This window comes from Typopeltis vanoorti, chromosome 12, assembly GCF_054136105.1.
Source record: "Typopeltis vanoorti isolate ZY-2024b chromosome 12, IOZ_Tvanoo_1.0, whole genome shotgun sequence".
NCBI classification, from domain to species: domain Eukaryota; kingdom Metazoa; phylum Arthropoda; class Arachnida; order Uropygi; family Thelyphonidae; genus Typopeltis; species Typopeltis vanoorti.
Window position 1 is genome coordinate 126,920,412 of NC_143560.1, and position 27,480 is coordinate 126,947,891.

The 27,480-nt window shown below is 36.2% G+C and overlaps 1 protein-coding gene across 1 annotated transcript; it reads right to left on the reverse strand.

Moving 5' to 3' along the window:
- Positions 1-304: 304 nt before the first annotated feature.
- Positions 305-27,480, reverse strand: Reg-5 (Rhythmically expressed gene 5). The gene is made up of 5 exons (XM_090402017.1): positions 27,096-27,480; positions 24,823-24,889; positions 19,968-20,072; positions 7,770-7,838; positions 305-621 (listed from the first exon to the last, which is right to left on the reverse strand). The coding sequence occupies exons 1-5, from the start codon at positions 27,207-27,209 to the stop codon at positions 608-610; spliced, it is 369 nt and encodes a 122-aa protein (XP_090258143.1). The 5' UTR covers positions 27,210-27,480; the 3' UTR covers positions 305-607.

A 27,480-nucleotide genomic window follows, 5' to 3' on the forward strand; every position in this document is an offset into this window, starting at 1 on the left:
GTACGACAGTCACAAACATCCATGCCCCTGCCAAGATTTGAACCGCAGCCTCTTCAGACCGCAGGCGTTGAGCACTGTGGGAGAATCCTGGCAGGGACATGGATGTTTGTGACTGTCGGGGGGGGGGGGGGAGCATGGTGATTATATGTATGTATGAAAAGAAAAGAGGGAGAGAGAGAGTCAAGAACAGTATTTGTAATATAAATAATACAGTATGTATTAAATTTAGCTTCATTTCTAGATCTCTCTTTTAAATGCATATCACTGAAACCCATTTTGATCGTCATGAGAGAAAAAATCAAGAGACAAAAAAATTATGAACTTTAATATATAAGAATATTTACTTTTAAATCATAAAAGGATTTTTAAAAAACTATCTAGTAAATAGTGGATAATGCTGGAAAACATGAAGCTTTTCTAGCTCAGCACTGCTATGTGTGAAAGTTTGAGGTTTGAGATCCAAAATGTGCAAATTAAAAATGTTTTCGAATGTGGAAATACTGGAGCATCCATTGACATGGTTAGGATCGGTGAATTCAGGAAACTGGTAACTTTGATCAGGACAAAATCTTCTGAGATTCTTTCAAAAACCAGATTGATGGCGACACTAAATATGTTTTCCTAAAAATAAAATAAAATGCCGTAAGCGTTGATGTAAATGCCAATCCTTATTTAGCTGAACTTAACTATTAACATCTAATCATTTAAATAACAAACTGGTCAATTATCAGTTTGTTATTTAATTGTATTATTGTATTGCATTGTATTATTGATTGTTCATATTGGTTATTAATGTGGTTTGCAGAATGAATCGCATCACTCTGGCGCTCGTCCATAAGGAGGTAGGGCTGCATTTAATGTAGGCCTTATGGACGAGCCGCCACTGGTTGAGACACAGAAAAAAGCGGCACTTGGTTAAAAAGATACAGTGAATATACTTACTGAAGTTAAGTATAACTTGAAATTACACTGTCGCTTTGCTTATCCATTTTTCTTCTGAGTAATAAGGAACTATCTCCCATATTTCTAGTAGATGCTTGTAGCCATTGTCATTATTAGATGAGCACTTCCATGGAGTCAGAGAACTCATATGCGGGTGGTCACTCCATACTACAGTACATTAATTTACGCCTCCTGATAAGAGTGGCTACAGCCCTTGCAATGATTCTTCACATGCTACACATGGGAATTGAACACAGCCGAAGGGTATCGTCCCCGATTCATGTTTATTATTTCTTTCTTTCTTTTTTGTTTATATGATTCCCACCCATGAAAAGCTGTAAGCCTATAGTCATGTAGTGCAGTGGATGGGTTAGGAGCTTTCTATTTTTTACTAATTTTATATATATATTTTTATGTATATATCATCAGAAACCGTGCTGTTGAGATCACTCATGAAACTTTTTAAAGCCACTTCAGGCCTCCAATAAGGTAGTTTCATACCGATCAAGGAAATTCATCTCCCATCTAAGACATCCATGTCCACGTTGGGATTTGAACCTGGAGCCTATTTGTTGTTCAGAGGGCGCACTGACCACTTGCTCAAACGGCCGTTAAGAAGACTCATGGATGATAAGTGCATATTCCCTGAAGTTTCTATTTTTCAGAGGTAGGATAGAATTAACAATCCTCTCAGAGTATTAACACCGAGTTGGCTTGGTTTCTGAATGAATACCATTGCCACTCACCCCAATTATGTAACGCTTAATTCACCCATAGATCCGATGTGCAATAAATAACTTATCGCAGCTTTTGTGAACAGAATTCACATAAAAATAATAAAATGTCCATGCATCAGTGGTTTAACAGACACTTAAGCGCCCATAGCCTTCCAAATATCCTTGGATTTCCTAACCGTAATACGAGGATAAGGCGGTTACCCCTATGCCTCCAAATATTCTTGTCTGTAAATTGCGTGTGTTTTACTGGCCGGTTTGTCTGTTTTGAGGGACGAAAAACCCGAGTTTCCGGGTTTTTCGTCACTCACCTTTAGTCGAAAGAGACCAGGTAAAAGTTCCTTACGTCATGAACGGGAATCGAACCCAGGGCTGACCAAAGGACTTCGTCTATACTGACTGCGCTACGGAGGCGCCAATAACAAAATGTACCACACAATTATTAAAATTAATTTAAAAAAATAAATTATGTTTGGAAAGGAATATAATGCATTACATGTATTATATTGCTTTCAAATGTATTTTTTATTACATGAAAACAGGAATTTCTGATCATAATAAGGTATGTATGATTGTTTATAGCAAACGAAATCTCATTGTAAAATTACACTAAATAAACTGAATACTCTAACATTATTTTATTCCTAAAAGGGGAATAAAATAGTATTAGAGGAAATAGTGATAGAGGGAATAAAATAGTGTTCTATTTTATTCTCCTTTGAAAGATAAAATGGAACTTTTAGGTCTAATTAACTTTTGAAAATTGGTATGGACAACCCGCTCCTCCTTCGATAAACTCTGATAGTTCAGTTAGTCCAGAGATGATTTTGAATGCTTCGAGGTGAGGCGTAGTACACACAACCACCATCTTCTCGTGCACATGAAACCAAAGTGTTATTTCCTGAATTAAACATTCAGGAAATTTAGAATCAGTCATTTAAATTAAGGTTTTTAACCTATGTTGATGTTCGTTGATATGTTGATATCCAAGATGCGCGCGCGCGTGTGTGTGTGTACACGCACAAAGTCAGTCCTCGACCTACAACGGTCATTCTGTTAACACGTTTGCCTAATACCACTTTACTTCTGTCCCTCAAGGTATATTAATTAAGAAATGCTTTTGCTCAGGCTGTTGCTGCTAATAAGGGTAAGAAAACCTCAGAAACATTTGGAAAGAATATAATATCTTGCAGATACAGCATGGAGTAAGGTGACAACAGAGTGCATGAATGCTGTTTGGAAGATACTGCTGAAAATATATATTAATGTATTCACAGGATTCGACAAAGAGTAATCTCTACAAATGATTGGTTACAAGACTGCTAGCTAAGGAACTAAAGTTTGAGACTGACAATGAAGTAGAGTATTTGGTTTAGCTGTGGAAGAAGAGCTATCAAATGAAGACCTTACAAAGCTAGAATCACAGAAAGTTAGAAATATCTGTGTTTTGAGAAGAAAGAGAGAGAGAAAGAGAAAGAAGAAAAAGATTAATAAAATGCTATATCTCGTCAAGTCTTCTCTACCACAATGAAACATAAACTCTAAATAAAGAAGCAGAGAAAAAATTAGAAGCTTTCGAAATGTGGGCAATCAGAAGAATGTTGAAAATATCATGGACTGAGAAAATGAAAAATGATGTTTTAAAGAAAGCAAAAATGAAAAGAATTTCAATGAAAATAATTACAAAAACGGAAACTTAAATATTTTGGACATCTAATTAGACAAGAAGGCATTCAGGAATTAATATTAGAAGGGAAATTGGATGGAAAAAGAGGGAGAGGTAGACCTAGGAGAATGTGGTTTGAAGACATTAAGGATTGGGCTGGCTTGAATTACCATAAATATTCCAGTGCAGCAAAAGAAAGAAAAAAGTTCCGTGACATGGCTGCTAACTTCCTTCTAGGGGATGACACTTGAAGAAGAATAAGAAGAAGAATATATGTTTACAATTAATTGCGCTAATGTATACGAACATGCATAGCAAATGATCACTCTCTCTCTCAAGGAATATGCATACACTGCTTGGAAAGAAGTCAACGGACACCACAGTGTGAGGAACAAACGGCCATGGCGCCCACCTCAATAATCTGTAGGACTTCTTTTCGCTGCGATGACTGCAGCAATCCTACGACATACTTTCCACAAGCGTACGATAGCGATGAATGGGAATTTTGTACCATACTTCCTGCTGGTATGTAATGAGCTCCCGGACTGTTGTTGGGCGAACGTCCATTCACCTCACCCGACGCTCCAGTTCATCCCACAGATGTTTAATACGGTTCAGATCGGGGCTATGTGAAGGCAAGTGAAGTCTGGTGACGTTCATGCCCACAAACCACGCAGTTACATCAGCAGCAGCCTTATGACATGGTGCATTGTCTTGCTGAAAGAGGCAATGGTCAGGCCGTGGAAACGCCACAAAGTAGGAAGCATTTCATTGGTCAGAATGTTCAGATACCTCTCGGAGTTCAATGTTTGTGGCACCACAAATGCAGATCCGAGGCCAAAGCAAGAAAAACAGCATCATACTATCGCACCTCCACCTCCAAATTTCATAGTCACGCACTCTAGCAAGAAATGTTCAGCGGGCATCCACCACACCCTTCAATCTGTTCGACAGAGGGTGTAGCGTGATTCATCGCTCAATAACACAGATTTCCAAGCTTCCACGTCCCACTGTACATACGCTTTGCGCCACTGAAGGTGACGCTGTATGTTGGTTCGGGTAATGTGGGACTTCCGATCCCACCATGGAAACCCATGTTGGGACCCTCGGTTCTGAACGTTTTTGTGCAGGTTCGTGTTCCGGTCGATGCCCGAAACTTCGCATTCAACGTGTCGGTCGGAGAATGCCAATATTTACATATCCTTCGTAGCACCTACGGTCACGTTCGGTGAGTGTGGTGAGTAGTTCACTGCGGGTGGCACTTGCAGTTGACTCCCTGCGCTTCTAACAATCTGCCGAATAGATAGGCCTGCTACATGGCATCTTATCACAACGCGCCTTTCAAACTCCCGTCAGTTGGTTTTTCGCAGTCACTCCTCCCGAACACGGTTGCACTGACTTGCGAGCATCATATTCTTCCAATTTATACTGGCTACAAACATCACACGATGCACCTTGCCCATAGGAGCTTCCGTTGACTTCTTTCTAAGCAGTGTATATCTGATGCAGTTAATCCATAATTAGAAATTATGACTGAAGTGTACGTTGATTAGCACCAGATGATGAAAATCTTAGTCAGATATGATGTCGCTGCTATGCTTATTGATAATGAAACACACAGTGGGGCACCCAGAGGGGGGGGGAGAGGGGGCTCCTCCTCCCCAAAGAAAAAACGAAAAAACACTAGAAAAATTTCCAAAATCTTTTCCTAATTAAAATTCTTTTTTTTTTTTATTTATGTTGTGTCGTGTCTTCTATTTCTATACTACTTGTTAGCGATCATTACAGATGCAGTGTGTATTCTCAAATCGTCTACTCAACTTCCCCCCACCCCCACCCCACCCCCAAGATACCCTGAATGCGCTACTGGAAGCAAATATCGTGTTTGATCTCTAAAGCAGGATTTATGGTATGTTTAATTAATTCTTAGGCTACGAGTGGTGCTAATGTTTTATCTATATGTTTACAATCTTTGTTAGGCAAGAATAACAACACAAAAAAGTAGTTAAAAACCAACGGCCAATGTCTAATTTAGCTTGGTGGAATTTATAAAATAAACAAAAAAAATTCTATTCAAAAAAATTTATTCGAAAATTCTATTCAAACGAAGTAGTCAGAGCTATTCTAAATTTTGAAATTTGTAAATTGGCAGCTTCCACTTTTACCAATTACAGAAAGTAATCTCTGCAGTCTTTTTTTGTTTTGTTTTGTTTTAAGATTTGGAGTTAAAAACATGAGTTTCCAGACAGTAAAAATTTGTGTATTATATATGAGAGATCGACAGCTGAATGAGAAAAAGTGTGTGTGAAATATTGAAGCGGTTTTTGTAATTGCGCCAAGAATTGAATTTGTAATAGTCTTTCCAGCATTACGCTTGATACTCAGTTACAGAGAGTGGATGGCAAACCAATCCTCTGAGTAGGCAAATTGGTTTGCCTTTAAATTGCTCTGAAAATATCAGGAGTAGCACAGATTTCTCCAAATCTTCCCATGAACCATATCTAGAGGTGGTTGATGTAGGTTAGGAGATCTGCTTTGGAACTTGAGTGACGGGCTCTAAACTGATTGTTTCCAAGTGGTGAACAACTGACTCTCCATTATTTTAATGGAGAAAGAACAATTTTCCATTATGTTGGAAATGTACACAACGTGTCGGTCATTTGATCGCTGACCTTTACTAAATGGGCTGAATATTAGCTTTCTTCCCTGTTATTAGGGAACGTGCCAACTGTATGAAAGAATGTATAAATAGTACAGCATAGGGATTATTTCTAGAACACAATTTGTCGAGCACAGTTAAAGTGATTCCATCGACATTAAACATTTTCCTGGTATCTTTTGATGTTTTTCGATTGAATGACCACAGGTAGCATCGGCACCGTTTCAACATAACTTCCCTTAATCATTTGTGTGCAAGATCTAGAAGAGAAGAATGATGCTGGGAGGTTATTTTTTATCGTTATTAGTTGCTGCACTGGTATCATCTGGTTGAGAAATGAGCGAAGACACAAATGAGCAGAAGTTGTGCCCAGTGACCTTTACAAGCGACCAGATGGCGCGCGACTGTAACTTTTTATTGCCTGTGTAACACTGAAGTGTTACATAGGCAGTAATTCAAGTAGCCCACTTAGGAAAGTTCTTTGGAAACAAATAAACAAGCAAACAAAAATCTGTATTTCGTGGGTAGCTTCATCTGATTATAACATTTTGTGTGTGTGTGTGTGTGTGTGTGTGTGTGTGTGTGTGTGTGTGTGTGTGTGTGTGTGTGTGTGTGTGTGTGTGTGTGTGTGTGTGTGTGTGTGTGTGTGTGTGTGTGTGTGTGTGTGTGTGTGTGTGTGCGCGCGTGCGCGTGCGCGCGCATCGTGAATTCTAGTGACTGACAAAAGAACCTGTTTTCTGGGCTATTCTTAGACGGTTAATAAGCCGATTTTTGATTGAAGTAAGTAGAAGCTTTTCTTTCAAACTTCCAAATGTTAACCCAGCAACCCAGATAAGAATCAACTTCTAGATCAACTTACATGTGTAAGCACTAAATAACTTTTAGTGCTTACACATGTAACACAAATTTAACTGCATTCAAAAGATGAATCAAAATAATGAATTATAAATCGTGCGTATATTAGCTCTTGTCTCGGTTGCAGCTGAAGTATATGATAAGCTGTGAAAGTTATTTAAACATGTTCCATTGAAGCTATTAATTAGAATTCATTCCATTAAATACCAGTAATGCCGGTTAAGATAAAGAACCCAAATGGCAGTGGCTGTTTGCCATATTTTCTTGTCATCCTGATCTCTATATAGTGTCATTAGAAATGTACTCAACTACAGATGATGATGAAGAATGAAGTCTATCAGTTTCCAAGAATTAGGGCTAAAAGAGTTCTGTCCAAGGAGCATCTCTTTTATTCCCGACTTCTGGAGAAAGTCACCGACTAGAGGAAACATTTTAAGGCCTTTTCAGCCATTTCTGAGTTAAGTGGACCTTTGAGATAAACAGACAAAGAGGATCCCCACACATCCCCTACTCGGAGGTTTTTAATTCCGTGATTCAAAAAATCGACCGTAGAACTTTCTATTTCACAAAATAATATATACCTATTGGGGTTCAGAAGTATAAGATGCTAGCAGATGTGTACCGTACACGTGTCGTTGCTCACCTATCAGTGATGTCTAAGGGTGGGGACTGTCTTCCACAAATCTTTTATAAAGCTTCTTTTATAAAGTTAAGGCTAAAAGAGCTCCGTCTATTCTCGTTATGAATAACGGGCGTTAAAGGATTTATTACACAGTATATGCATAAAATAAAGAAGGGAATTCCTTAACGATTTAATTAATGTATGGAATTATTAAAATTAATTAAACTTTAAAAGTAAAAAAAGTAAGAGAAATGGCATAACATGCAGAAAATAATATTAGTAATATAATACCTTGAGTATTCTGTTCTTCATTCTTTGATTCAGGGAATTTGAACTTTGACTTAACAGCTGCATGCCAAACTAGAAGAAACACATGAAATATCATCATTTCAAATAATAAAATATTTCATTGCGGTGTATGTCCACTTCGTTACATTATTCACATAATGGGAGAAATTAACGAATAGCAGTTAGCAAAATTATAAAAAAAAAAATCACATTTAATTTTCTCCCAATGGATTAGTGCAAATATTACTTGAGAGGCAACTTCTTAATCACCGATGATGCTGGAGTCATTTTCTTCCTACTAATCAGCTAATTTATAAGAAGGACCAAAGATAATATTTGATGTTATTTATTATTTATAAATATTTATAAAATTTATATAATATTTAACATAAAATATTTATATTAAATATTTATTATTTTCCTTGTGTTGTTCATTGGTAAGAAGACTCATGTCGTGTTACGATGTCACTGTCTTATCAGCATGTCGTCAACTATACGCTACATGGGAGACACCATGGGAGGTTTCATATAGATGTAAATGAATGTTATTAACAACGAGCCTCGTGGCCCAGATCTTTCAAAACACACGTTTTTTTTTTTTTTTTGTTTAGTTTGACAGACCGGACGATTCTAACCTCGACTGCGAAGAGAAAAATGTTTATAAGGGTTTTCAACTGAAGTGAGTTAGCCGGTCTCATGCGTACAGAGTTTTCCTCCTGCAACTCCGTTTCTTCATTAAGCAAGAGAGAGAAAGAGAGAGAGAGTGAGAGAGAGAGAGAAACACGCAATTGACAGACACGGAAGAATAAACAGATAAGATTAGCCTCCCTATCATGGTATTAATTAGGATTACATGAAGAAAGGTTACTTGGACGGGTTATTAAGCCTAACACAAAGGAGAAAATGAGATCAGATAAGATGAGAATATTAATAACTTCATGGAAAGAAAATAAAAAAATCCGATAACGCCCTTTATTCCCTATAGGGAGTAAACGAAGCCGTTTTAGTCCTTCAACTTATGGAGAGTGAGGGAACTGGAATTGGAAGTACGACAGTACATTGCGCCCTTCGATTGGAATAGGCCTAAGTTCGATTCTCGTCGCGACGGGAGGAATCTTTATCTGGACGATTTCAATCGAAGGTGAGTTAGCCGATCTCATACGGAGGTAGCAGGGTTTTTTCTCCAGGAAACTCGGGTTTTTCATCCCGCATACAGACAAATCGGCCCTTCAGAACATACGCAATTTACAGACATAGAACACTAGTTGTGGAGGTGGGCGGTAGATGGCGTTGATGGAGATGATTCGCAGTAGAAGTTCGGTGTAGTGGTTGAGACAGTTGTAGGTGTCCTCCCGCGATGAGTCTTCGGACTCCTTGGAGGTATCAAGAATAATATTATATATAATATTTAACTGTTCCATCTCCACTAGTAACCAATCAGAATAGCTGACCCAAGACTACTTCTTCTTTCAGTGCCATCTCCAATAGGAGGTGGGCAACCACCTTGGCAAATTTTAATCGCTCCTCAGCTACTCTGAACAGTCCTTCAGAGCTCATGCCAGTGCACTGCCTGGTGTCTGCCAGCCAAGATTTTCTTCGTCTTCCTTCTCCTCTTCTTCCATTTATCTTCCCTTTTATAATCAATTGAAGTATCTTATATTTTTCATTACGAAGTAGGTGTCCAAGATATGCAGTTTTTCCTTCTTTTTGTGGTATCTAAAAGTTCACGTGATTTCCCCAATTGTGCAATAAGAAAAAAAAAAATTTTTTTTTCTTGTCATTTCAATTCTATCTTTTATTTCTATTTCTGGGTTGCATTCTTCGTTTAACCAGCATCTGAGATATTTAAATTTTGTCACTTTTTCTATTAGTTTCCCGTTTAAAGAAAGTGCTGAATTAAGAATTGGTTTCTTGCTTATGACCATGAATTTAGTTTTGATTCAAGACTATCATTAATAATAAACAGCATCTGGTAAATATTATTAAATTAAATTATTATGAAAAGCAAAGACAACAATGAGTGCCTCCATGGCATCGTTGCAGAATGACATGACGTGTGTTCAGGATCGACGCCAATAAAACAACTGCCTGCTGGAAGCATGACATTTACAAGGGAGGCATTCCATCAGTATAAAAAGAAATTCTTTTAAATTAAATTAAATTTATTTGGAACTCTTCAATATTGTAATTCAGTAGCTGTGATTATACTAAATAAAAATGACTATATTGGAAGTTTACTTGGTTTTATTATTGCCGAGTTTACTTGGTTTTATAATTGCCACCCCACAGTGGGGCAATTATAAAATGATGTTGCATTCGTCACCTCATTACCGATATACTAAAAAAAAACTCACCATTGTCGGCGATAAATTGTCGATGTTGCAAACCTGCCTTTCCGAGAAAAAAGCTGACATCACTAGTATGGCAGTCGACATAATTCACCCTACAACTAATTCACCCTCAGTTGAATCGCAGAATCTTTTAATGGACTTTTTCAACCTGAAAAAGTCCCTCAAAAGATTCTAAGCATCATGGTGAAAATTGAACCGAAGTGTTTACTAAACGAAGGGCTCCGCAGAACCGGTTTTTTGACACCCCAAGAAAACATTTTGACTTGCGTATTTCGTCTTTAAGCCAGTGTTTCCCAACGTTTTTTGAATCATGCCCCACCTCAAAGATTTTGATGCCCCCCCCCCTAGCATAATAGTCAGCCAAGTTCTGAAAAAGTATAATATAAATAGGTACTTTAAATAAAAAAGGGAAAACTGTTTTTAATTTTACTCTCTTCAATGAATATAAATTTTATATTACACTTTGTATATTATAAAACACAAATCGAACTGAACTCGGGAAAATAAAATCCAAGTTAATGCGATCCTTGAGCTTGATGTCTGCTGCAAAGAGTTTTTATTTGAGTCATTTTCAATCTCAAATCCCCACGGTTTGTGATATTAGATGATTTCTTTTTTTCAGTAGCAAGTCATTCACAGCACTAAAGCCACATTCAACTAAATATGACGACGGGAAGGGTTTTTTTTGCAAAACTAGTTGAATTTCGGTATTTCGTTTCTGTCTCATCAGAAAGCCATGTCATCGTTTCTTTTACGTTGAATAAAGTTCTAATAGACTCGTCATTTTGCTTTTCTGAGAGTTCTTCTTGATACTGAATTTATGTTGACTGCTGTACTAGTGATGTCAGCTTTTTTTCTCGGAAAATCAGGTTTGCAACATCGATAATTTATCATGCGGAGGTGAGGGAGATTTTTTTTTTAATTAAAAAAAAAAATTTAATTTTGCGGAAGGAAAAACACGAGTTTTTCCTTCCGCGAAACAATCAACCGGAAGGCGAATAACGCAATTAACAGATAAAAATACATTTGCCAGGTAGATTGTAGTGTGACATAGCCTTTAGGCTGCAAGTTCCTTGGGACTCCTGGCGCTGCTGTCATATAACATAATCCTCATTGTTTTGTACAATTATGTAATCCATTATATAATAACGCTTGTCGTTAGATAGCAGACGATTTTCGTCGTACGGTATCGGATCATTATCATGCTTAATCGCAGCCTGGGGGTGGCTTGAAAAACTTTCATGTTTGATTTCTAAAGCAGGATTTCAGGATTATCTAACCGTTATTTCCCCACCACTGATAACAGTATCAATGTTCTCTCTGATATCGAAGATATCCAATCGAAAACTGCTTCTTTGATAACAATATTATTCTATCATTCTATCAAATTTGCCTTTTTAATTTCTCGAAAATTTTCCTGTCGCCCATTTTTCCTAAATAGCATGGTCATTTTTTTCCCCAGGAGTTAATGTTACTGAACTTACTTTTATTACATTACTTACATTACTGACTGTTAATGTTCATAAACACAATTGACTTCCCTTTTCCAAATGTATTGATCCAGCAGATCCAGATGTAATTTGTCACCGAAGGGAAATATAAATATAAAATAATCTCTGGCTTTTTCTTTCCTTTTCATTCCCATTTCTTGCACGGATGATCTAATTAAAAAGATATGATATTCTTCTCCTGATGAAGCTCAATACACTCAATTCCTTTGATTTTTTTCTCCAGGAAAACATCAAGAATGCAATATCCATTTTGGATACCAAAAAGTCTTATTTCTGGTGATCACCAGATTTAGCTGCTGTTCTGCAGACTTATTGATGATTGTGAATCTTAATGACCGATCTTAATGCATCTGAGGCATCGGTTATATTTAGACGACACAAACGTCTCTTTAATAGACAGACGAAAAGGTCACAAAACTCTCATCATGTGGGCTTTACTCTGATTTCACAGCTCGACGTTCAGCTTTCTTTTTTTGGCCCACAGTGGATGGATCTTTATCCTAAAACTTCTGACTAATGCTCGATTCACACATCTTCATTCTTCTGATTGGAAATCCAATTCCTGTGGCAGGTGGCAATTTTCACTCCTAATTTTTTCCTGTACACGGAAAAAAAACTTCTAGATTACTTCTACAGCATTGAAGTTCATTTCAAAATTATTCTTCAGTAGGGTTCTGATTACCTTGTTAATGTCAATGCTAGGTCATCTCAGAAAATCTGAACCATTTTCTGCCAGTTGCTTTTGAGAAAAGATATGACTTCCTAGTAACCCAAGAATTAAGTTTTCTGATTTGCTCCAGGCATTAGTTTACCTGTTAACTAGATACCACTATAAACTACTATTTGTCCGAGTACTGTTCAGTGCTTGAAAGATGATACCGTCACTAAACATTATCATTATGTGTTCAGGCAAATAATTTGACTTTTGAGAAAGATCAGTGACCATTCTTTTACAGCTCTTGCTGCCTTCTCTGCAAATCTTCTATGGCCACTATTCGGTAATTCCTCACTTTTCTTCTAAATCTCGTAAAAAAATTTTTAGGGCATATTATATTAGCGAGTTATGCTACAAGAAACTGAAGAGGCAAGGAATCTTGGCATATTGGTGGATAGGAATTTAAAGTTCAAAGGTCACACAGTAAAGGTTGCAAATACGACTCAGAGGATAATTGCGATGTTGAAGCGAACCTTGACATGTAAGCATAAGGAAGTCATTTTGCCTCTTTATAAGGCTTTGATAAGACCACACCTACATCATTATGCACAGATTTGTCTCCTGGGTTCCAAGGGGATAAAGAAGCTGTGGAAAGGGTGTGCAAAGAAGAGTTACAAAGATTATATCCAGATTATGGGATTTATGTTATGAGGAAAAATTGCAAGCACTGTATGTGGATTCCAGACTTTGGTTAACAGGAGAAAGAGGGGTGATATGATAGAGGTCTATAAACTTTTGAATAGCTGTTATAGGATATCAACTGATTAAATTTTTCGTTATATGGAAGGTTGGGAGAGAACACGGGGGCATCCATGGAAATTAAATTTATTTGCAGTCAAGAAAGGGGTACGAGATAAGTTTTTCTCCCTGCGAGCAGTGAGTGAGTGGAATAATTTCCCCTTAGGGGTAATGAGTGCATCTAGTGTAAATGAATTTAAGGGAAGGTATGATATCTGGTTTGGATGTTTTATAGCCTCCTTCGATGAGTCCTTGACTCCCTGGAGGTCTCATATAATAATAATAATATTAAACATGCAGCAGCTAGCCATTCACTGTTCAGTTTCAAACTCATAGAATAGGTTTCTTCCTTTCAGTTCATCTCTCTCTCTCTCTCTCTCTCTCTCTCTCTCTCTCTCTCTGTGCCTCCACTCACTAAGCTATACAATATGTTGAATGTTAAAGTTAAATGTTAACCAGTTTCTTTTCAAATTTCAGCTCAACCACACATTGTGACAATGCTGTTGGGTGAACAACCTTTTGCATATGGATTTACCATCAAAATAGCAAAGAATGTTTCTCTATGAAACTAGAAAAATCTTAAAAGATAATCAAAAGCTAACTTCTTCCGCTTGAATTATCTTACTTAAAATACGCGAATCTAATATTAATATAGCCGAGTGCATATATTCACTTTTTTTAGTGGTTCCATATACGTGTTCTGAAGTACGGCCAGGCCTCGCATAATGCGAATTCGTGTTACGCGTTTTTCACTTATCGCGATTTGGGGAGAGAAAAAAAAAGCATACCACTTTTTTACTTTTTACGACGCAAATTTATAGTGAAATTGAACACTTTTTTTTTATATGATAGTTGAAAAGATTTGAATCGCGCTCTAAAATTACCGAAACGGATGGGCAATAAACAGTATTTGCCTGCTCTCCGTCTGAGCATGTTCATCAGCCATCGGAAGCTGACGTGTTACTCGTTCTTTTGTTTAGCAGAGAGTCTGAAACAACAGGATGTTGATCCTAACATCTAAGGAAGCAAATCATTTCGCCAGAGCCTAGAGAAGTCTGTTGTCGGCTATCGGAAACCGTGTGATACAAAAAACGAAACGATTGTATTCAAATATTTCCGTCAAATAGTTTCTTCATTGCGTATTTTTAAACATGTGATTCTATAATTACAGCGTATTTTCAATTATGTGTCACATGGTATACATTTAAAAAGGTACTTTTAAAATTCTTTCTGGACATTCCTGAACGTGGACCAATTCTAATTTTTTTTTCTACTGATTATTATATTCGATTAACGCGTTTCTGTTTTGCGCGATGCACTCACCGGACGAATTAATCGTGGTAATCGAGGCCAGCAGGTATTTATTTTTTAAGAGTAATAATAACTGTATTACTTTATTTTTTTACTATAGGTATGACTGGACCAGAGTCATCGGGCATCATGAGAGGTCCAACCCCTTATGACCGAGCCATTTATCCTCTAAATCGGAGTTTCATGGAAATTATTCTCTCGGCCCCTGACAACCGAACACTTCTCATGAAACGGTAGTTTGAAAGGGATATTAAAGAGGTTGTGTGTGTGTGGGTGGGGATTTTGGACAGTTAAGAAGTTCTGGGGGAAAGGTTAAGCAATGTTTTTAGCAACTTTCTCACATTCTATAGCAACATTACGATTGAACTAGACAAAGAGAATGGATACACCATAATACTTTTGGATTTTGCTAAGGCTTTTGAAAGAATACAAGATGATAGACCGTTACATAAACTGGAGAAAATGGGTTTGGATAGAATATTAGCGTGGATAGGAGGATGGCTGACTGACAGATATCAAAAAGTGGAATACGGGGGATGTGAGTCTGCAAGATAACCAGTGGTGTATCAGAAGGATCAGCGCTTGGTCCACTGTTATTAATGACATTGGAAAGGATTTGACAGGCGACATAAAGCTATTTGTTGATAATGCAAAGATAGGTAGGGTAATCAGGAATGCTGCTGATAAGCAGTACTTGCAGAATGATTTGAATAGGCTGGAATTGTGGGCATGGGAAAATGGATGTCAGTTCACTGTCAGTAAATGTAAAGTCATGTACTTTGGCTTGATTAGATATCCAATGTCTTATTATATTGGTGGGATTGTGTTAGAAGAAACTGATCAGACTAGGGATCTTGGAGTGCTAGCAGATAGGATGAAGTACAGGGGCCAGGTAGCAAAGATTGCAAACAGAACTCAAAACATAATTGCAATGCTGAAACGAACTTTCACATGTGAAGATAAGGATGTCATTTTGCCTCTTTACAGGGCCTGGATAAGACCTCACTTGTACTATTGTGCACAGGTCTGGTCTCCTTGTTTCCGTTGTAATTCAGATATATTGGAGAGAGTACAAAGGAGAGTGTTACGAATGATATCAGGATTGTGGAATACCGATTATGAACACAGATTGAGAATTTGTAGACTTTAGACACTAGCAAACAGGAGAAAGAGGGATGATATGATTGAGACTTAGAAACTCTTGAAAGGGCCAAACAAGACTTCAGCTGATGGAATTTCATTTTATGGAGGGTATGGAAAGAACAAGAGGACATCCTTGGAAGCTGAGAATGAGCGCCGCTAAGAAGGGGGATAAGGGCTAGATTTTTCTCTCGTAGGGTAGTGCGTGATTGTCATGGATTGCCATTGGATGTTGTGTGTGGAGGCAGTGTGAATGAATTCAAGAATAAGTATGATAGCTGGTGTGTAGTATATGGCCTCCCTCGATGAGTCCCTGACTCCCTGGAGGTCTCTTTTAATAATAATAATAAAAATGTATATGAACCATGTGGCTAAAAGAATGTTATAAAATGTTTCTGTTACGAGAAAGGAAAAAACTGTCGTACTACAACTACAACTAGGTGGCTCCAGTTGTACGCAATCATGTTCATTCCTATATGCTAGCGGAGAGAGCGTGTACAACCCGTTTGATCACAGCCCTATTATATAGTACCCAAATAAAATTCGCGAAGTGGGAACAATTTTCTGATTCAAAACTGAAAAAGTTCGAGATTGTGTTCATCACGAACATCATGTCTACGTGATATCGACTGTGGCTACAATGTCCATAGTGTCATGCTCCGTCAGAAGACTAGTGTTATTGTTCTTCAGTTTGTGCTGTTTCATTTGGAATCAATTACTAATCAGCTTTTTTTTTCTACAAAGTTTTCCCATTACGTTAAAATAGATTTCTTAGGCCTATTGATGCACAGTGTACATAAAACTAAATAAGTCAAGCGTGTTCAAATAAGTCATGACTGAATACTGAAGGACTAACCTCTATTAGCTAGGTCACTATATAAGTTATGTGAGCTATAGGCTATATAGCTATACGGGTTACCCGTTTACCACCAAGTAAAATGTTGGTATAGAGTTGGTATAAAATGTTGGTAAATAAAATAAACAAGATGTACACAGCTTTATTAAGACGGTAACACTCCTTAAAATCTCTGTAACAACATAAAGTCTCAAATAACTGAGATAATGGAACATATGTTTTCTAAATAATAATAATAATAATAATAGAAAGATACCAATTTGGAATACCATAACTTTAGTTCTTTCATTACACGCGTGTACGGATCAAGTTTCGTCTAGAAGAAACTCTGGATTTCTTACAATCACCACAGTAATCCGATTCTTTCTTTCTTTCTGATCAGTTGGCAGACAAACAAGGTTGGATAAAGTTGAACTTAAGTTGACTGTTGTTCGTTGTTCCCAAATGCCATGATGTATGTCCTTTTCCACAGTTTCGGTATTGCATAAATTGAGTGATTGCAAGGATGACTTCTTGTTCTTATTTTAAACTTTCCACGGAGTTAATGAATTTTACTGATTTGAACGATGTTTTAGTTCACTTATGACAGTCAGAAAAGTGTATGTGTTACCGCTAACATTAAAAATATATATAACAAGTGCGATGATTCTCTCTAATCCAATCGAGCTATTAGATTAGCCGCCTTCTTAACATAGCGCCCTAATTCAAGTTCACGAAGTTGGAACAGATTTCCTAAATCAAAAATGAGGTCGTTGCATTGCAGGAAATAGTTCATTTCGTGCAATGAATAAAGGATGGTTTGTTGCATTAGTTCATTGCAAGAATGTCTGTAGATATTTCAGGTTCAATGACATTATAAAGTGACTATTCCATGCTAATTTTTTAAAATTTTAATTTCTTCCGATGATTCTTGGGACACAGTTGATAACCCAAGTAACGGCCTTCGTAGTTTGCTGTTAACACCGAAACGAAACCAAAGTTTGTTTCACTTGATCTTACAACAGGAAAAAAAAATCATCGTGATATTGTAGATTTGATATGGAAGAGTGTTGATTGATATCTGATTGCAATAAATGCTGTCATTATATTTAAACAAATTTGCTAAATCAGAATCAGTAAAATGATATCGGAAGGGGATAATTATAGAATTATTTCGCTATTTATGATATTGTTTGTCTTTTAAAAAAAAAAAAAAAAAAAAAAAAAAAAAAAACATATCTTTGTTGGGGTCACTTTCAAGTTTAATTTGTACTTCTATTATATATTCATTTCTGTAAAAGCTTTTCGAGGGAACCGTGAAATTTAAGTATTTGTTTAACACTTCGATTTCATCTCGAGAAAGCGTATACCTGGATATGGATATAACAAGACAATAAGCGCTGTGTTTGTTCGTTCTGGGCGCGGTGAAAGTGGTGGTGAGGAACGTAGTGTTGATGAATTTGCTAGATTATTCCGTTTATATCATGACGTTGTATTATGTAGGTGTTGCTATTAATAAGTAATTAACGTGCAAAATTTTGCCATTCTATGGAGCCTAAAAGACGTTTTAAGCGATGTTTTGTTTCTATGGATATATTATAGGTTTGTATTTTAGTATTATCTGTTATTAATATCTGTTATGAATATCTCTTATAAAACAAGAGATTTTCAGGCTTGAATTTGTCAAACAAATTCACGCCTGAAATTTGTTTGTTACCGTGTACTTGAGCAAAATTTCCGTTATGACGTTGTGTGAAAGGCAACTTTAAAAAAATCGAATATGTAGCTTAAGCGCAGTATTTTAAAATCATGTTTGTGTATTCCTGTTGGCATTGGTGAACATAAGTGATAGGAGAAAGTGGCGAACTTTGTGTAAACACTGGGATCATTTTAGCCAGTGTATATTTTACTGAATAAACATAATAATTAAAGTTTTTCTTTCAAAATGTATAGCGTCAGTTTTGTGTGTTTGTGTACATGTATTTGTGAAATCAAATGTAGTATCCAATGCTATAAACACAAAAACACGCTATCAAATTTCACCCTCTTAGCAATTAAACAAAATAAGTTACTCTCCATTAATCTCGAACCACCCAAACTCCCGAATCTTAACTACGTGGCACCTTAGAGTTAACGATTCTTACGAAACAGCCAGCACTGTGCTGCTGGTCCAGTAAATATTTCACTAGTTTTTGAACTTTAATACATTTTAGTTTTTAAAATTTTTTAGTTTTCACAATTTTCCTTTTTAAAATGTGTAGTCCGTTTGATTCATTATTTTCTTTGCCCACTGATGTTATTTATGCTTCCGTATCAACAACATTCTCGTAAACAACATGTTCTCGGCTCAATCAAGTTAGGCTGCAAATGTTTTGTCATCCTCGCCTTCCGAAGATATACTACCAGGTATGTCTTTTGAATTACTCTTCGGTATAAGTTAAGTATTTTATGTTAGTCATTTTATTTAGCCTCTGGTTACGGGGTAGCTCCATTAACCTAATAAGCTCTGCTATTTTTCTATTGTCTGACATCAGGAGCAACCTTCGTTTCATAAAATCTGCGTACTTATAAAACGCCATATTATTCCTCAATCCAACGAGGAAAATTATGACAGTTTAACTTTAATTAAATCCCATTTTAACCGAGTAAAATATATTAGTAGGTTAATATTGCAAATATGTTTCCCGTGTGAATAACGTTTGCATGTATCTTTAAAGTATGTGTATATGATGCAAATAGAAGGTAAAAAGTTAATTAATTTAAAGTAATATCTATAATTAACAATGTTTTCTGAAGCGGATTCAAGTTTGAGTTTTAGAATACTTTCAATTCACTGACCTTTGTGTAAATACTGGGATCATTTTAGCCACTGTATATTTTACTGACTAAACGTAATAATTAAACTTTTTCTTTCAAAATGTAGCACATACTAAACCTACCCCGTATATATTTTTTTATAATTTTGTTGCTAGTTTATTCTGTAATAGAGAAAAACACTAACTTTATTGAATAAAGCTATGTTTAACTGTTCTCTTAGTGCACTCCAGAGAATTTAGAAACTCATAAAAAAAAAAAAAAGAAGGATGAAAGCAATCTTTTTATAGCTGTACTTTAGTAAATTCTGTAAACCTGTAACTTTTTTAGGGAAAAACCCTCGAACCTGGGTATGAGAATAAGTGAATCAAGAAAAGGAAAACTAGTTTGAAGGGTGGGGGGGGGGAGTCTTAAATTGACTTATAAATGGACAGTGGCTGTCATTACAGTACAGCTGCCGTTCGTGTTTCAGCTGATATTGAGTTAGAATTAGGTACAAGGAGGTATAAAGCTGAGACGAGCAAGTGTGAAGAGTTATTTGTGGAAATGACAGAAAAGAAGCGTCTGTGTTTGGGGAATTACGTGAATCCTTGGGATAGTGAAGAACGTCGTTCAGTCGGTTGATCTAGATCCAAAACTTGCTAGGAAGATTTTTTTTAACCTCAGAATTCAGAAAGTCAATTGCCAAGTGATAGTGGTCTTATGATTCTGAATTCTCTGGAAAGTTTAGCAAAACAATAAAAAGAAAACACACGGATATTACGAATTGGAAAAGAGGCAGCTTACCCATTCGTGACCCATGACGCTGATCTGGATCTAAAAGGTCGAGTTGTCTTTCATCATAATTTAATAAATTTGCTACTCCGTACAGCATCATCGTCCTCCTGCAGTCTTTTTACGTAAAACAAAAAGAAATAAATCATTTGTAGCATCAACACGAAGAATTTCATTATATAAACATGTATAATGCTTTTAACTGGTTTAACAGAAATAACAGAAGTTTGTTATTCATTATTTTATTGATCTCAACATCTTATCCAAATTATTATCATTAATTTCTGAGGATTAAGAAATGACTAAAATTCATTCTTTATCAGTGTGAAGCATGTACTTAAAGAACATTTCTCTTATATGTCCCTTCGTAAAAATTAAAATATAAAAATAAATTTTGGTGATGCCTTAATGCATCACCAAATTTATAAATTGTAGCAAGTCTCGCAAGAATTTTAAGCTCTCTCTCTTTCTCCTCCCTTTCTTTCCCCTTTTGAAATTTGGCGAAATATGTCTGATCCAGTTGTAATTATCAAATGTCACATCAGGAATGCAAACTACTCTAGCAAGTTCTTGACTATTGTAATTACAAGGATCATTAGGAAGAATTCGATCTGCCGTAACTGGTTCTAAGTTGAGTATTACCAGTCTATCACTTTTATTCCCAGAATTATTAAACAGCCTACCAAAGCCAGTTAATGTGTTGATTCAGTTAAATCGGCTGCGTTAAATTAAGTATTAAATCCAAGAGGACCAGAGCACTTTGAAAATGGCGCAAAGATTCTCAGAAAACATTCCCCCCCCCTTCCTTCTGCTCCACAGATACTTCTACAGATCACATTTTTGGTCCCCCCATAATTTGACCAAAATGAAAAGTGGAAAAAGAAAGCGTTAATGTCGCCGACGCTAGCGCAGGTCATATTGATTGAGTTTTTCGGTCAATTATTTCTCGATTGGTTTACCGACTTAATCTTAAAAAGAAAGTAAAATCTCATGAAAATGTGAAAAAAAAACATGTAAAAAGTGAACCACCTAACATTACCTAAGAAGCAAAAGATTGGTTCAGCTGAGAAGGGGTTCCTTCATTGGCATCATTGTTTGAATTGAGAATGTAATTTTTACCGAAATTCCAGCACTATCGCAAAGACAGTAACAACTATTTCTGGTTCACTTGGTTTACGCATGAAACGATTTTTTTTTTTTTAATGAGATTATCGTGACTCGTAAACTTAATTTTAATCTTTAGGGGAATTCATTACTAATTATGCTTCAAGTTATTCAACATTGAGGAATGCTCTCTCTCTCTCTCACTAACTCAATCGTGCAATTTGCAAAACGAACGAAATATCTCCATCGTCTTAATTCATATCTTGAAAGTGCTTTGGACACAATAAAAATTTCCCGCTTGCGTTAGCCAGTCACACACACCCGTCTCTTAGCACCGTTCTCGTTTCTCGTCGGCAACTTGGCTGTGACATGCATGAAAACCTTGGAAATTAGAATGAAATGAGAGTGGAAGACTCTTACGGTCAAGTATCCTGTTTTGAGTTGGGGGAGGATCGCGTCATTGAAAATTTCGGGAAATTTTCCGTGATGTTTTAAAAGAAAATTTTGCTTTCTTAAGTCACTTTTCAACAACAACAAAAATATTCTACGCCAGCATTCTTTCTTTTACTTTGGATCCTACACGAGCATCACCACCACAGCCAAAATAACACCTTAGGTCTTTTCCACCAAGACTGGAATCCACGGAATCAACTCCTGGCTGAGCAGGGCGACTGCATCATAATCCACTTTCCAGCATAGAAGTGACATCATCCCCCCCCAAAGAAAGGGGGAAAGAAAGTTTTTTTGTTCTTAACAGTGCGAATATTAATCAGCTGTTACTCTCATATAAATAGATAATATTGTCCTATAGTAACTGCTATGTTCTTCCACATACATGTGAGATTTTATGTTCTTATACAGTATCCTGTCAAAATAACTGTTAATGGCTTTAATTTAAAAGAAAAAAATGTAATTCACGTTATAACTGATATTTCGATGTAACATACATACCTGAACAAGAGTATGAGCGTGTAACCTCTCTGCCTGACTGCAGAGAACCAAAAACCGGTTTATCCTGTACATAAGATTGTTGTGTTTACAATAAAAAAAAATCTATATATATATATATATATATATATAATATAGTGTGCGTGGGGATAGTCAAGGATTAGATAATCCTGAAACGCTGCTGCAGAGACTTGGAACTTCTTCAAGCAGTTGCAGGCCTCCAATAGGCAGAATGATGGTTTAATGCCAGACGATGAAATTCATCTAGAAACAATACGGCAGCATATCACAAAACAAAATATATGAAAAATTCATATATTGAAAAATCTGTTAATCATCAAACTAGATATCGAGTCCCAAGCATGAAACGCATTTTTTAAAATTTTCTGTCAGATTCCGTGCAATCAGAATGTTTGTTAATCATTATTGCTTTCACAACAGCTCTTCTCAACTTTTAAGCATTTCATACTTTCAGTAGAGCGTTCATTTAGTATCATAAAACTCTACCCAACAGTCTTTCTCTCTGGAAAGAAGTAGAGATTTTCTGTATGCTTCACTAGTATCGTTACAGACTGTCTGGAAACTCTGTTAATTTTTTCTTTTCCTCTGAAAGAAAAATTTCTTCGTTTCGTAAGACAGAAATAGTCTTCAATATTGACTCACATCATTTAATGTGAACTGCCATGGTGTCCTGTATTTATTTTACAAATTCATATGAAAAAAAAATGATATTGAAACATAGAAATCCAAAATCAAGACGAATATTATGCACTTAGTCATTAAACCATATTCCTAGTTTCTGATGTTATCGACACGCAAGTTCTAGCCCCTAGTTCTATTAACATTTATTAAGCATTGAATTTTATGACGAAGGTAGTAAGTAGTAGTAGGTAGCGTATAGATCTTTTCTTGGTTTGGTCAGGATCTTTGTTTGGCGTATCCCATAAATGATCCTGAAAAATTCCGTGTTGCCTACGCTCTGGAGTTTTTTTGACCAACGTGAACATGATATTTCAACGAAAAATCATAATAACGATAATATCATGATAATGCATTATGCCATACTCGAAGAACTGTTCGACATGGAGAAAATGGGAATGTAAACAACATATTTCATTGTAATTATAGCCAATATATTAACTGCTAAGTGCCTATGTTCTCCGTCTGGTTTTCCCGTTTTGCAGCAAATGTTAGGCCAGTAGAGAGTCACAGCTAATCTCTATAAGAGAAAAAGTCCCAAGGTGATCCCTGTGCGAAGTCGGTTAAAGGACGAGAACAAACGTCCAGCTTCACTACTGGAACTGACTGACAGTTTGGTGGAAGAAGAAAGGTGGATGTGTTCCGTAAAACTACTTCAATGTAGGACACTATCGCATTATCCTGAAGTGCACGATCCCGTTTGTGATATTTGGTAGCGAGGACACTTAAGGTATAATGGTCGGAATATGTTTCTTCCATCATTTTATGGATGCAACCGACTAATATACAACATATACAGCCAATGATTGTGATACACAGAAGAAACAGTTCCTGACCATTATATCTTTCACCAACTAATTTCACATTTGAAATCATTCACTCGGATATAAGGCTTTTCCCAGCATCCTCCACATCTACTCTTGTCCATCCGATCATAAAACTGTGTAGCATAATTTGTGATTTCAACACTCTGTGGACTTGGCACAGTAATCTTGACACCAGCAGCGTCTCCATACCAGAATCTCATGGAGGATGTTTGGTCTGAGTGCAACTGTCTTCCTTCTGCAGACAATGCGTTGCTCATTATACTACTACGAATCTAAACCCTGTAGAATATTTGAAGTACTACTGTCGTTCTGCATTGGGCGGACGATAATCCATATCCTGTCGAGCACTCATGTTAGCCTATCTAGGTCTTTCTGTACTTTTTTCTCCGATATGGCACAGTCACAATTTTGTTAGCAGATGATAAATGCTGACTGTAGTTGGTGATGCAGGCTTTTACCAAGGTTTTGAACTGATATAGTATCCTGTGAGTATCAATAGCAGCGCCAATATTAAATACTGTGAAGAATTGCTGGCAGCGGTTAAGTACTGTTGATCCACCAGTTTTTTTATTTGACAAAAGTATTTCAAATTATACTCAGGCAGCCAGACTTGAAGCGTTAAATTCAGTTAATGAAAGAACTAGAGCATTTTTATAGAAAAAAATGCCCCCAAAATTTAGTTTTTCCTTCCTGTCCTCCCTCCTCTTCCTTCTACTGAGACATCCCTACAAATTGCATCGTCCAAGCGATTTCGATCTAAGCTGAGCAATAATTTGGAATAAATTTTAACAACTTGTTAAGTTTTCCTGAGATGGTCTAAAATGTGATGTTCAGAAGGAAGAGGGGATCATTTCTTCACAGAACCTCTGGATATCTCATCGTTCAAATGATAGGAGCATAGTAGTAGTACGTTTCATTTTGAAACAGAGTTTCCCCATACTTCTTTCAGTATTACTGTGTGTGTGTGCGCGCGCGCATATATCTAAAATGACGTCCATTTTCCCAGTTTTAGATAACTTATAAACAAAGATGAAATCAAAACTGTTAAAATATTGAATGATACGAATCAAAATTGCTGACTCAAGAAACATCGAGGAAAACGTGTTAAAGGATTACAATTAATGGTTAAAATGTTTTCTTGATCAACCATCAGCCACTTCATAATTGGTTACAATTGAAGAATTTTGTTTCATTCATGTTTTTGACTAGAAAAAAAAACGATTTAATCAACAGTACTACTTTTAATGCACTGAAGAATGAATAAAATCCGTTAATTTTACTGGTCCTACCTGGGAGAGAAGATGCCTTGCAGTATTCCTCTACTAGGTGAACAAAAACGTACATAAGACGTCCCATCTGAAAGGAGGTAATATTAAGTTAATCCTTATCTTATATCACTATGAAGTAGATTGTTCTGATGCTATTTAGAATTGATAGAAACGTTACTAGAATATTTATAGGGGCGTTTTCACTGCACGGAGTATAAAAACAGTATAAAATACATGGCAATTGTTGAGAAATTGCTAAGAAAAAAATATGGCATTTTGATTATTATCTAACATCAAATAATAAAAATAACCGCAAATAAGATGATGTGCTCAGCATCTAGAAATGAGATCACCATCTAGAAATCAGTTACTGTTTACAGAAATATCAAAAAACGCATTTATTTACTGTTTAATCAAAATTTAATATTGCCTTGCATTTCACTAAAATCTCACTTAAATTTATACTGAGGTACTTACAGCAGACAAGTCCCAGAGGATAATTAAAAAACAACGTTGATTAAAACACACCTTCAACGTAGGATTGTCAAAGTTGGTGATTTTTTGGTATATCATGCTGTTTATTAGAAATTATTTGCTGAAGTGGTTTTTGAAATCAGCAAGTGCTACTTTTCAAAGTCTTAAATAAAATTTTCTAACGCTATTTGAATTTTGCTATTGGCTGTAACTGTGTGTGTGTGTGTGTGCGCGCGCACTCTCCCACACCACCAAACACACACACATCTCATCTTTAGCCTTCAAAAACTGAGTATCTTTTTTGAATAAAAACTCTATTTCCTGTGCAAACGCTAACACTACATTAGTTGCAAAGTTTATAGTGTTGTATGAAAAACTTTCTTTAAAATGTTTTCCAGAAATAAGAAGACATTCCGGTTAATTGACATCTCCCTCAGCAGTGTCCGAGAGAGACAGAGAATGCTGTATTTTCATGGGTAATGTTGAAATCAACTGATCGCCATCATTTTCCCACCTTGAACATCCTTTCTCATATGAATGTAAGAACACGATCAACTTCTCAACTTTATTGTCCAGCCTTAACCTGAACCATCTTCCCATTCTCCTCTTTCTGTTCTTTAGGAATCCCCCATTCTCCAAGAAACTACAACCTTTAGTAGTTCAAGAACCACAGTAATAGATTCTTCTTTTTACGCAGTTATAGATTTGGCAACTTTTCTGTGTGGAATTGACATCGCAAAAAAAAAAAAACCAATAATAAATAAATAAAAAACAATAAAAAAAATTTTTAAAATAATAAACAAATAAAATAATAATTAATGATGTGAACTGTTGGAGCATGGTGTTAAAACGGCTTTATATCCTAGTGAATTTATAATGCAAAAATTTAAACAAGTATATATAATCAATTATCAAACTACATAAAGAAGAAAATTTCTGATTTTCAGAATTGGCATCTTCCTAAATGTTTCCTAGGGTCGCAGTGATGTGCGCTATAATGAAATTTGGCTTTGAATCACAAAATGATATTCAAGCGTGCCTATCAATAACGAAATTGAAACGTTGAAAAGTGCTAATTTTTCCAGAAAAATTGAAAGTGGAAGCTACATTTCTATAGAAATATAATTCTTTATTTCGTTTTTTCCCCTTAATAGAACATTGCATGTTAATATGCATACGTGAAACACACCTATTCTCACTATACATTAGGGAGCGAATTTAGGCTGATTTATAAATATTCAGGGAGCGACGAAATATTTACGTTTTACACATCCCTTATTTACAAGTATTTACTTCACTTCTTTCGCTAACAACATTGATTTAAAATTGTGTTGTACCAAAAAACTATACGCAGTTGTATTATTTAGTGCAAACTCGCTACATTTGTCATCGAAGTTCTTTCGCATGGAGGAGAGCGTTGATGTTTCCCTTGCCCCGTATCCGTATTGACATACCTAACACTGCGTGCCAATACGATTGCTTAATCCACTCACACATCACATTCGCTATCGATTACATCACTGTGATATTCCTGTCCTCTAAGAACAACCATTCCTTTCACTTCGCAGTTATTACGGCAATTCTCAACTTGTGCTAGTTATATTTAGTAAGAAACTAAAGTGATAGTACAAGAATAGACAATCTCTCCCTTGTAAAGACAAGAATAGACAATGTATTATACAAAATACGTTTTTTTTTAACTTACAAAAGTTCCAATTGATTGTTTAAAATCTGTATTTCTATTTAATATGAATTCATAAAATTAAAATTAATACTTCGTTATGGAAAATACTGAATTTTTTATTTTTTTTTATTTTTACCTTTTCCTCGTATCTCTGAAGCTCCCATATCGGAATCGCACTCGATCCAGCTTGGGATACAAAAAGTCCAACAGTCAGCAACGTAGTGATCATAGTGACAGTTCTTGCTGGCATTGAAAATCCTCTCGCCACTTGGCCGGACTAGCTTAGACTGTCGTCAGCTCTCGTATTATAATAATCTGCTAACAAGATTACACAACACCACGTCTGTGTCTTGTTTCATCTTCTGGTGATGGATGCGGAATTGCCGATGGGAGGAAAACCCAGCGGTCACGATATCATTTAGGCACGTGAAGGATTGCGAACACTTAAATTGTCAGCCAGCCAGCCTTGTGACGTAACAAGGTTTCGTCGTTATACGAAGAACCTGCTCTCCAGCCAGAGG